At 46.8% G+C, this 12,863-nt stretch overlaps 1 protein-coding gene across 1 annotated transcript; it reads right to left on the minus strand.

Moving 5' to 3' along the window:
* Positions 1 to 731: 731 nt before the first annotated feature.
* On the minus strand, positions 732 to 9,315 carry LOC105999099 (zinc finger protein 717-like). The gene is made up of 3 exons (XM_013034004.1): positions 9,076 to 9,315; positions 4,967 to 5,053; positions 732 to 2,443 (listed from the first exon to the last, which is right to left on the minus strand). Exons 1-3 carry the CDS (start codon positions 9,287 to 9,289, stop codon positions 885 to 887), a joined length of 1,860 nt encoding a protein of 619 aa, XP_012889458.1. The 5' UTR covers positions 9,290 to 9,315; the 3' UTR covers positions 732 to 884.
* Between the last annotated feature and the right edge of the window lie 3,548 nt (positions 9,316 to 12,863).

The raw sequence follows: 12,863 nt of genomic DNA on the forward strand, positions 1-12,863 counted from the left end.
GCTGTCCCTCAGCTCTTCAGCTCAAGGCTAGCACTCTACCACTTGAGCCACAGCGCCACTTCCGGCTTTTTTCTTTTTGCTTATGTGGTGCTGAAGAATTGAACTCAGGGCCTCATGCATGCAAGGCAAGCGCTCTACCACTGAGCCACCTTCCCAGCCCCTTCCACATTCTTTAATAGTGCAGGGCTTCTGGTATGAGTGTCCTCATGTGCAGTGAATTGTGGCAGGACATCTTTTTACATGTCTATATCCCAGCTCTATGGGGTTACGGTGCCTGGGCACTGTGCTTCAGCTTTTTTAGCTTAAGGCTAGCACTGTACCCTTTGATCCACAGCTCCACTTCTGGCTTTTTGGTACTTAATTGGAGATAAGAGTCACACAGACTTTCTTGCCTGGGCTGGCTTTGAACTGCGAGCCTCAGATCTCAGTCTCCTGAGTAACTGAGATTACAGGCGTGAGCCACTGGTACCAGGCCAAATTGTGACTTTATCACTATGGCTTCACGACTGTTTGAGGTCTGGATATTTCTTTATTTATGTCACTTGTAGGGCTTGAACTCTGGGCCTGGGCGCTGTCCCTCAGCTCTTCAGCTCAAGGCTAGCGCTCTACTACTTGAGCCACAGCGCCATTGGTTTTCTGGTGGTTCATTGGAGGTAAGAGTCTCACGGACTACTTTCCTGCCTGGGCCGACTTTGAACGGTGATACTCGGATCTCAGCCTCCTGAGTAGCTAGAATGACAGGCGTGAGCCACCGGTGCCCAGCTTTATTTTTTTTAGTACAGACTTTGCCTTTTTTTCTGTGAGAGGCAGTATTTCTTAACCTGATTAAGTTCTAGGCTTTATAGTGGGAGATGTCAACCATTTCCCTTGGCCACCTCCCTGGCTCACCGGGCCTGTCGCCTGTGGGTCCTTTGGTGCACGGTCAAGTGTGACAGCTGGTTGAATGTCTTCCCGCACTGCTGGCACGCGTAGGGCTTGTGGCCTGTGTGCGTCCTCTGGTGCACGGTGAGGTGGGACTGGCGGTAAAAGGACTTCCCGCAGTCGTGGCACGCGTAGGGCTTCTCGCCCGTGTGGATTCGCTGGTGCACCGTGAGCGAGGAGAAGTGCTTGAAGGCCTTCCCGCACGTGCTGCACACGTAGGGCTTCTCCCCGGTGTGGATCCGCTGATGGGAGGTGAGGTTGGATTTGCAGAAGAAGGCTTTCCCGCACATGGTGCACTCGTACGGCTTGTGTCCGGTGTGGAAGCGCTGGTGCACGGTGAGGTTGGATTTGGAGATGAAGGTTTTGCTGCAGCGGTCGCACCCGTACGGCTTCTCCCCGGTGTGGGTCCGCAGGTGGACCGTGATGGACGCCAGGCGGTTGAACGTTTTCCGACACTCTTTGCACTCATAGGGCTTCTCGCCCGTGTGGATCCTCTGGTGGATGGTGAGCGAGGAGATGTGTCGGAAGGTCTTCCTGCAGTCCCCGCACGCGTAGGGCTTGGCGCCCGTGTGCGTTCTCTGGTGCACGGTCAGATGGCCTCTCTGCTTGAACGTTTTCCTGCACTGCCCGCACTCGAAGGGCTTCTCGCCCGTATGCGCCCGGCGGTGAACCGCCAGGTTGGACTCGAAGAAGAACGTCTTCCCGCATTCTGGACATTCGTATCTCTTCTCCGCCTTGTGGCTTTTCTGGTGCCTGCTGAGCTGGGACCTCTGGTAGAAGCGTTCCCCGCACGCCTTGCACGTGTAGTGTCTTTCCACCGTGTCCAGCTTTCGAGGACCAGGCCGCTCGGGCTTCTGCCCCAAGAACTTCATCCGTTCCCTGCGTCTGCGAGACGCGGGACCTGCAGACGATCCGTGTTGGGCCAGGAGCAATCTCTCGCTACTGCTGCGTCCGTAGTTCTCTCCTTTGGGGGTTCCCCCCCGGGTTCTGCGTGGAGACGTTGGGCGGACCATGATCCCACGGACATCACGGTCTAACGTCCTCTCTTCTATCCAGGGCTTCCCTTGGGTGGCCAGTGCCACCTTCCCCAGGGATTTCCCACACCCCCTCAACGTCCTGGCGCTGTCCCCCTTCCGAAACTTCTTGGGGGTCAGTAACAGCGCCTTTGTGCTGAAGGAGTTCCCTGATCCCAAGTATTTCAGGGGCGGGTGAGCACCGCGAGCCTGGCTGCTGGGCAGGCCCAGCGGCTCAGTGACGTCAGGACCATGGCCGTCCTCATTGGCGGGCATCTTTTCGGACTCGCCATGGGCACGCCCACCGGGCCGCACGTGAGGCTCCTTGGGCCTCAGTCTTGAATGGTTTCTGGTCTTTGGGCTCTGGTTTGTAAGACGAGTTGTGGGCGAGTGAGGTGTGTTCCTACGCCCGGCCATGGCTTCAGGCGAGGCGGTGCTTGTGATCTGCCACAAGGGTCTGTCCAGATGTTCCGGGCTTGTCTTCAGCAGGATGGTTGCTCTGCGCAGGCCTAGGATAGGGTGAGAAAATGGAACACTCGATGAGCCCATGCCTACAGAGTCTTTCGTGGAATTCAAAACAGAAAAGTGCAATCAAAGTGTAGGATTCCAAAAATATGACTTTACTAAAGTGTGGATTTTGGTCCTAATCAGTTAGTAGAAAGAAATGGTTACCTGGGCACTGGTGGCTCACGCCTGCCATCCTAGCTACTCAGGAGGCTGAGATCTGAGGATCGTGGTTCAAAGCCAGCCTGGGATGAAAGTCCGTGACACTCTTATCTCCAGCAAACCACCAGAAAACTGGAAGTGGGGCTGTGGCTCAAGTGGTAGAGCGCTAGCCTTGAGCTGAAGAGCTGAGGGACAGTGCCTAGGCCTAGAGTTCAAGCCCCATGACCAATAAAACAAAACCAAAAAACTTTTATGCAGTTTTAAACACTAAGTACTAGTTCTTTTTTTTTTTCCTTTTTCTTTTTGGGAAAAAGAAAGTGGAGATGTTTACATATTTACCTGTTACGCTGTAGGTTTAGCACACAACCTTCCCCTGCCACTGATTTTCTTTGCTCACAGCAGTTCTATTTCTGCCTTTTTGGTGGTTCATTGGAGATATGAGTCTCACGGACTTTCCTGCTTGGGCTGGCTTCAAACTGTGATCCTCAGATCTCAGCCTCCTGAGTAGCTAGGATGACAGGTGTGAGCCACTGGTGCCTGGCTACAGATTTGATTCTCTGAACTATACTAATAGATAAATTCAATACCCAGAGGCCTGCAATATGAAACTCTCAACTCTTCAGGATGAAACTCTTGTTTTGTGTGGATTTCCTACACACCACAACCTGCTGTCCGAGCCCCAGCTCCCCCAACACCTGGCTCTCAGGCAAGGAACAGCTTGTCTTCATTAATTTTCATTTTCTTATCAATTCCATAGGTGGCTACTTCAACAAATGCTCCCATTTCCAAATATCTAACTCCTATCATCACAGTCATTCAAGCCTATATTTTATGTCAGTGTATTTTACAGACTAAACAGGGGAAATATCTTACTACCGTAAATATTTATTGCTCTCATCAATACTATGGTCCTAGCCAGGCACCAGTGGCTCAAGCCTGAAACCCCAGCTATTCAGGAGGTTGAGATCTGAGGATTGCAGTTCAAAGCCAGGCTGGGCAGGAAAGCTTGTAAAACTCACATCTCCACTGCCAAAGGCAGAAGTAGAGCTGTGGCTCAAGTGGTAGAGCACTAACCTTGAGGGGAAACAACACAGAGACAATGCCCAAGCCCCAGGACTGGCATCAAAAACAAAACAAAACAAACAAAATAACCGTGGTCCTTTAGATTTGTCCTAACACCAAATATTCTTTTTTTTGGTCAGCTGTGACCAAAGCGAGTGCTCTACCACTTGAGGCACAGCACTACTTCCCCAAATAGTCTTTGTTTCACTTTTTTATCTTCAAGTTAGTTCTTCAACAGAAAATGCTTTGATTTTTATCAATATTCCCATAATGACAAAGACCAATTCCCAGGAGTTAATGGAGTAAAAATTGTTGAAAGAAGTAAAAAATTACAAATGCTGGGCTGGGAAGGTGGCTCAGTGGTAGAGCGCTTGCCTTGCATGCATGAGGCCCTGGCTTCGATTCCTCAGCACCACGTAAGCAGAAAAAGCCGGAAGTGGCGCTGTGGCTCAAGTGGTAGAGAGCTAGCCTTGAGCTGAAGAGCTTAGGGACAGCGCCCAGGCCCAGAGTTCAGGCCCCACAACTGACTTCCTCCCGCCCCCCCCAAAAAAATTACAAATGCTAAGTTACACTGTTAAAGAAGGAAAATGGAAAATTTCAGCCAAGTAAATAAAAAAATGAAAATGTCCATAGAGGTTTCACATTTATGACCATTTTAAAATAAATATCAACCAAAACAAACCCCAGGGATGTAGATTTGCATTAAAAATGTATTAATATATTAATACATTAAAAGCCAGATGCTGGTGGCTCATGCCTGTCATTCTAGCTACTCAGGAGTTGAGATCTGAGGATTGCGGTTCAAAGCCAGCCTGGGCAGGAAAGTCCATGAGACTCATCTCCAATAAACCACTCAGAACACTGGAAGTGGTGCTGTGGCTCAAGTGGTAGAGCGCTCGCCTGGAGCTGAAGAGCTGAGGGTCTGCATTCAGGCCCAGAGTTTAAGACTCATGACCGGAAAAAAAAGAAAAGAAAAGAAAAAAAGCATTAAAAAAGCTGGACACTAGTGGCTCATGCCTGTAATCCCAGCTGCTCAGGAAGCTGAGCTGATGACTGTTTCCAGCCCCTAAGACTCTAATCTCCAAATAACCCACAAAAAGCCGGAAGTGGAGCTGTGGCTTAAGTGGTAGGGTGCTAGCCTTGAACACAAAAGCTTAGGGATAGCACCCAGGCTCTGAGTTCAAGCTGGAGGCATGAGACCAGGTGTGTTCAAGTCTGAGACGGGGAAGAACTGGTAGAAACAGCAGAACATGGTGAGCGTGCTGAGTTCCTCTGTCTCCCCTGCCAGCTGTGCGCTGACTGACCTGGGAGGCGAGGTGTGCCGTCGACCCTCCGTGGCCCAAGTCCTTGTTCCAACTTGAAGATCAGCTCAGGTTTGGCCAGGCAGTGTCCTGTCAGAGGGGAAATGATGTAAGGTGGTGACAAAGTGCTGAGTCAGGTCTCCTGAAGAAAGAACTAGAATTAGAACTATCATGAAAGACCCAATCAAAACTTTTGTTAGGGGGTTGGGAAGGCGACTTAGTGGTAGAGTGCTTGCCTAGCATGCATGAAGCCCTGAGTTCCATTCCTCAGTACCACATACACAGAAAAAGCCGGAAATGGCACTGTGGCTCAACTGGTAGAGTGCTAGCCTTGAGCACAGAAAGGCTCAGGTAAAGAGCCCAGATCCTGAGTTCAAGCCCTAAGACAAGCAAAATAAATAAATAAAAATTTACTCTTTAACAAAAACAAAACTCTGTTAGGGCTGGGAATGTGGCTTAGTGGCAAAGTGCTTGCCTAGCATACATGAAGCCCTGAGTTCCATTCCTCAGTACCATATACACAGAAAAAGCTGGAGGTGGTGCTGTGGCTCAAGTGGTAGAGTGCTAGCCTTGAGCAAAAGTAAAAAGTAGCTGAGGGACAGTGCCAAGACCCCGAGTTCAAGCCCCAGGACTGGAAAAAACAAAACAACAAACAAACAAAACACCTTTGTTAGAAGGTGTGCATTACAATTCTTCCTGGTGGAATCTTCCATCTTTGAAATAACCAGCAAACAAACCAGGATAGAGATGTGGCCTAAGTGGTAGAGCTTCACAAGCTCAATGCCCTTGATTTCAAACCACAACAGTACCACAAAAAAGAAAAAGCAAAGCAAAGACAACTGCATCAACATTGGGACAGCTATGCAAGACTTGTTTAAGGATGCCATCCTTAGAAACGAAAAGATAACTATTATTAAAACAAATGGTAAAATTCAAATGCAGAGCATGTACTCAAAGAGAAACACAGAAAACCAAGCACTAAACAACGAAGATTAACAAAAGATAAAAAGGACACAGAGAACCAAATGGGCTTAACAGACATATATAAAAGTCAACTCCAAATTGATCAGATTTCAGTGTGAGGCCTGGAAATAATAGAACAAAAATATAAGAAAAAACACTTTAAGAATTGTATATAGGTCAATATTCCTAGCTACTCAGGAGGCTGAGATCTGAGGATCGCAGTTCAAAGACAGCTTGGGCAGAAAAGTTCCTGTTAGACTTTTATCTCTAATTAACCATTCAAAAACTGCCAAGTGGTGCTGTGGCTCAAAGGGGTAGAGTACTAGTGAGCAAAAGAGCTCAGGGACATTGCCCAGGCCCTGAGTTCAAGCCCAACGACACACACACAAAAAAGACCCCAAAAGCACATCTTAACAGAAGCAAAAACTGACATAGGACGCCACTAAACTAAAAGTTTTCTGTAGAGAAAAGCAAACAATCCAGGGAAGAGGTGACCTACAGGGTGAAAGAAATATCTGCACATTATTCAAAAGGATATTAGTTTCCAGAGTATGTAAGGGACTCAAACAGCTAACCAAAGCAGAAAAACAGAGCATCTAGATAAGTCTCATTAAGTGACCTGAGCTGACATTTCTCAGAAGAGGACATATAATTAGTCCCATCAGTACCTGAAAAAATTCTTTTTATGCCAAAATCAAGGAAAGCAAATTAAAAGCTCATGGTTACAGTGGTAATTATCAAAGATACCAAATCACTAATGTTGAATTGTGCATTCAGAAGAAATGAAATCACTAATGTGGAAAAAAAAAATCTGTCCTTGTTGCTTACAACAGAGCAAAAGACAAGATAGGGAATCAACAACATATTTGTCTATCCGCAGAAAAATGGACAAAGAAAACACCCACATCAACAATGGACTATTAATTTAGCCTGAAACAAAATTCTGAGATGGGCATTGAGGTTCATGCCTGTAGTCTCAGCTACCCAGGAAATGGAGTTGGGAGGACTTGTGAGTTCATGGTCAGCCTGGGCAAAAAAGCAACAGGACCTTGTCTCTAAACAACACTCGGGGGGGGGGGGGATATAGCTCGGTGGTACGGCCAGGGTTGGGGGGGATATAGCTCGGTGGTATGGCCAGGGTTGGGGGGGATATAGCTCGGTGGTATGGCCAGGGTGGGGGGGTAAATATAGCTCGGTGGTACGGCCAGTGCTCAGCAAGCATAAGATTCCCGAGTTCCAGGTCCTGGGTTCAATTCCTCAAGAGTAAAAAGAAAAGAACAACAAACAAAAATCCCTCCAACAAAACAAACCAAGGGTTGGAGGTACAGCTACAGTGTTGAGTCCTGGCTGACTGAAGACCCTGGGCTCAATTACTAGTATTTAAAAAATCAGGAAAGCACTAAAACCCTCATTTGCCACGTGTCATGGCTATGGACAGAACTGCAGAACGTTGTTACTATTATTTTTTTGTCAGTCATGGGGCTTGAACTCTGGGCCTGGGCACTGTCCCTCAGCTTTTCAGCTCAAGGTGAGCGCTCTACCACTTGAGCCACAGCGCCACTTCCAGTTTTCTGGTGGTTTATTGGAGATGAGTCTCACAGAACTTCCTGCCCAGGCTGGCTTTGAACTGTGATCCTCAGATCTCAGCCTTCTGACAGGCGTAAGCCACAGGCACCTGGCTTGCAGAACGTTAAGTGAACTGTTTCAGACGAGGAAAGGCACACACTGCTTCGCTCACATGTTTTGTGACAGTGAAAGAGGACCTCAGAACAGAATGCATGAAGGGGGGCAGGGAAGGTGGCTCAGTGGTAGAGTGCTTGTCTTGCATACATGAGGCCCTGGGTTTAGTTCCTCAGCGCCACATAAGCAGAAAAAACCGGAAGTGGGGCTATGGCTCAAATGGTAGAGCGCTAACTTTGAGCTGAAGAGCTGAGGGACAGCGCCCAGGCCCAGAGTTCAGGCCCCATGACCGACCCAAAAAAAAAAAAAAAAAAATGCATGAGGGCTTCTGTTTCTAGAGAGGGTGGAAGGTAGAAGGGTGGAAGGTAGAGGGATGGAGAAACGGGTTTGCATGTGCTGAGAACTTCTGGATAGGATGAATAATTTCTTGACCTATAGCATAGTAACCTATAGCTCAAAATAATGAAACAAATATCTGTGTATGTGTGTTTGTGTTCCTGCACACACGTGTGCACGTGTGCATACCAGTCTAAAGCTTGAACTCAGGGCTGAGGTGCTGTCCTTAAGCTTTTTGCTCAAGACTAGTACTCTATCACTTGAGCCACAGCTCCACTTCTGGCTTCTGGATATAAACCTCATGGACTTTCCTGCCCAAGGTAGCTTTGAACCATGATCTTCAGATCACACTCTCCTGAATAGTTAGAATTTCAGGCATGAACCACTGGTGCCTGGCTTCATGTATCTTCAAATAGCCATTAGAGAGATTTTAAATGTTTCTAACATAGACACGGGAACTGAGCTAACACAATTTCCCATTACCTCAAGGGGATATTTACACATAAATGCACACTGAAGGGCCACATTGTATAAGTGCAGTTTTGAATGTCAGTGAAAGTAGAATTGAAAGCTTGAAACAGTTCCTATATATATATTTTTTTTTGCCCATCCTGGGGCTTGAACTCTGGGCCCGGGCACTGTCCCTCAGTTCCTTTTGCTCAAGGTAAGTGCTCTGCCTCTTGAGCCACAACCCCATATCTGGCTTTTTCTGAGTAGTTTATTGGAGATAAGAGTCTCCCAGACTTTCCTGCCCAGGTTGGCTTCAAACCAATGATTCTCAGATCTTGGCCTCCTGAATAGTTAGTATTATAGGTGCGAATCACCTGCATTCTACTCAATTCCTATATTTTCAATGTAAGAAATTTATTCTTCAGTGTGCCAGTGGCTCACGCCTATAATCCCAGCTACTCAGGAGGCTCAGATCTGAGGACTGAGGTTCCAAACCAGTCTGGGAGGATAAGTGCATGAGACTCTTATCTCCAATTAACCACTAAAAACCCAGAAGGGGAGCTGTGGCTCAAATGGAAGAGTGCTGGCCTTGAGCAAAAAAGTTCACTGACAGTGCCCAGGCCAGATCCAGGAATATACACACAAAAAAAGAAAAGAAGAAAGTGCGTGGAAGTGCCGCTCACCCACAAACACGAGGCTGCTGTAGTTGTCCAGCATGACGTCTCTGTAGAGCGTCCGCTGGGCATCGTCCAGGTCCTGCCACTCCTCCCGGGTGAAGTCCACGGCCACGTCCTCGAATGACACCAAGCTCTGTAACGACACATTGCTCCTCAAATCTGAAGCTCTGGGAACAGGAGCAGAAGAGTCCATTCTTCCGTGGGGACACGCTTCTTCCATCTGTCTTCCATAAGACAGTTTGATTTGTGTCCTGTTTCTCAGGAGAAAGAAAAATCATCAAGAATTTTTTTATTATTACCTTTGTATTAATTCAGTGATTCAAAAAAAATCAGGGATTTTCTCATATAGATTTAGTGCATCTATATATCTATCTCTCTATTTTTTTTTTTCTGTGCTGGTCCTGGGGTTAGAACTCAGGGCTATCCCTGTGCGCTGTCCCTGACTTCTTTTGCTCAAGGCTAGCACTCTACCACTTTGAGCCACAGTGCCACTTCTGGTTTTCTGGTGCTTAATTCAAGAGTCTCATGGTCTTTCCTGCCTGGGCTGGCTTCAAAAACCATGATCCGGGCTGGGAAGATGGCTCAGTGGTAGAGCGCTTGCCTTGCATGCATGAGGCCCTGGGTTCGATTCCTCAGTACCACAAAAGTAAAAAGTAAAAAGCCAGAAGTGGCGCTGTGCTTCAAGTGGTAGAGCGCTAGCCTTGAGCTGAAGAGATGAGGGACAACAGCCAGGCTCAGAGTTCAGGCCCCACGACAGGACCCCCCCCCAAAAAAAAAACAAAAAAAACCATGATCCTAGGCAGATGCCAGTGGCTCACGCCTATAATCCTAGCTACTCAGGAGGCTGAGATCTGAGGATTGCGGTTCAAAGCCAACCTGGACAGGAAAGACCATGAGACTCATCTCCTTATTACCACCAGAAAACCGTTTCTACTGCTCTTTGTACTTACTCATTGTCAACGTTCCCTTATTCAAAGCTTTTTCTTAAGAGTGTTGATGACTCCAATATCTGATGAGTGTCTTAAAAATATGACTAACTCACCAGAGTTAAGTGCTACCCTGGAAGCCCCTCTTATGGAGGCTAGTAGAAAAGCCATAAGTAAATATAAAAGTATTGGGGGTTTCACGATGTCACTTCAGCAGAAGGAATTGTCTGTAAGGGATTTACAAGAAGCTGTAGGCGCGGCTAGAACAGAAAGAACAGAAAGAACGTTTGGCAATTGCTGAGATAACTACTTAGGAGAAAGAACTTCCTGTTACTCTCTTTCATTTACTAAGCGACTTGCTAGATCTAGGCCTCCGTGACCTTACTATTAAAGAAGGAACAGGAAAGATCTTATGGGACAGTTAAGGCCTCTATAGAAAAAAGTAGGGGTTAATTGGTGACAAACATAGAAACCCATTATATTTCTTAGAGATAAGCCGGAAACAAGTGCCTATCAGGCGACCAGCTGGTGACCACCCAAGAATGAAGCCCTGCAGCAAGACTGTGTAACCTTTTGCCCTTTCTTATGGAGACTTTTGCTATAAAAGCTTGTTATCCTCTGCATTAAATCGCACTCAGCATCCACTCCTCTTGTGTGTGAGTTGTCTGTTTGCCATCTCCCCACCTATTCCAGTTCCTCCCTTAGCAATAATGAAAGAATAGGAAATATAAATTACTCTGCATCTATGTTTTACTCCAAGTTCCTATCTTCTACATGAATGTGATATCAAGAACGTGAAGCCACAGAAGATGAGATGGCACAAAGAACAGAATTAGGTTCATGGAAGGACACCCAATACCATGTCTGAATGGGGATATTTAGTTAACTGAATAGTGCAGTGGTTAACCCAATTAATTTAATCTGATTAATCCCAACCATTGAAATTTCACGTGCTTGCTGTTAATACAGATGACTGTCCCTTCATATACATCCTTCTATTCTCAAATCCAAAAGAATTACTAGCCTCCACAACAAAATGAACACAACTGCCAGGTGCTGCATGCTGGTGGCTCATGACTGTAATCCTACTCAGGAGGCTGAGATCTGAAGATTATAGTTTGAAGTTGGCACAGGCAGGAAAAGTCCATAAGACTCATCTCCAATTAACCAGTAAAAGCTGGAAGTAGAAGAGCACCAGCATTTAGCAATAAAGCTAAGGGACACTGCCCAGGCCCTGAGTTCAAGCCCCAGGACCAGCACATGTGCATATGCATATGCATGTGCATACCCACCCACCCCAATTTAAAAAAAACCCAAAAACTTACTACAAAGATAATTTCCCCCGAAATTAATCTATATTATCCCATCAAAATTTCAAAGGCCAAGTATTTATTATAAGGGTCTAGACACAAAACATTAATCTGGAAGCTTGTGGTATGTTGTGAAATTACCCTGAACACTTTTATGAGCAATAAAATTAGCTCTCGTTATTTGACACAAACATTATGAAACTATAATATTGTAAGAAGAGGGGCTGGGAAGGTGGCTCAGTGGTAGATTGCTTGCCTTGTATGCATAAGGCCCTGGGTTCGATTCCTCAGCACCACATAAGCAGAAAAAAAAAAAAGCCGGAAGCGGCGCTGTGGCTCCAGTGGTAGAGCACTAGCCTTGAGCTGAAGAGCTGAGGGACAGAGCCCAGGCCCAGAGTTCAGGCCCCATGACTGGAACCCTCTCCCTCCAAAAAAAAGGCTGCAGCTCAAACATGTGGATCAACACAGGGCTGAGGGGTAGGGAAAAAGTAACAAAATGTGCCATATGCACATCTCAAATACAACAGTGAAACCCTTTGGGGGAAATTTCTATATGTGGGGGAAAATGTGGTTTTGGGAGGAGGTATTATTCAGGGGAAGAGATATAAAAGGATGAATATGGTTTGCTTGCATGGATGAAAATAGAACAATGAAACCTGTTGAAATTGTTTTAGGGAAAAGTGGGACAGGAGAGAGTCTATCGAGAGAGGGGTTAGGCCCGGAAGGATACTTTTTTGGGGATGTGGGTGTGGGAATGTGTGCAAATCCTGGAGCTTGAATTCAAGGCCTGGGTGCTATCCTTGAGTTTTTGTGCTCAGGGCTAACGCTCTACCATTTAAACCATAGCTCTACTTCTAGCTCCTTGGTGGTTAGTTGGAGACAGAGTCTTAAAAGACTTTCCTGCCCTGGCTGACTTTGAACCTTGACCCTCGGATCTCAGCCTCCTGAATAGCCAGGATTACAGGCATGAGCCACCAGTGCCCTGCTCAGGATATATTGTTAACATGTGTGGAAATGAAACAAATAAACCCTTATTATACAGCTAACGCATATTAATAATAACGAAAGGGGTTTGGAAAAGTGAGGCACACTTGGGCGTGAATCCTGCCTTATGGAAGGTGTCCAGGATAAAATCTCAAACAGCACCACCCTGGGGAGAAGAGTGAGAAGAAGCAGGCCACTCTGACTACAGTTCCCTGTGCGTGGCTCTTAACTCACACAGCACCGGCCTCACCACAGAACCAAGTACTTCCACTGCCTTCATCCCCCTGGGTCGGGGTTCATAAAACCCCAAAGGACTGTCTCTTCCAGGAAGGGATTTTCCAGCATAGTGGCTAAAGGCTGGTATGTCAGTTTTATCTAACCCGCTGCAGGGAGTCAGTAGGGCAAGGAGACCTGCCCGAGTATCTCCTGCACCCCCCCTCCCCATTACTACACTGACAACTTGGGGCTACTGGGTCTTCCAGTTAGAAGCCTGTGGGTTTCAGCTTCAATATATTCTATCCAGTGTGTGTGGGTGTGTGTGTGAGATCTTTTTTTTTTTTGGGGGGGGGGAACC

Source organism: Dipodomys ordii, unplaced genomic scaffold (assembly GCF_000151885.1).
Source record: "Dipodomys ordii isolate 6190 unplaced genomic scaffold, Dord_2.0 Scaffold180, whole genome shotgun sequence".
In the NCBI taxonomy this organism is placed as follows: Eukaryota; Metazoa; Chordata; class Mammalia; order Rodentia; family Heteromyidae; genus Dipodomys; species Dipodomys ordii.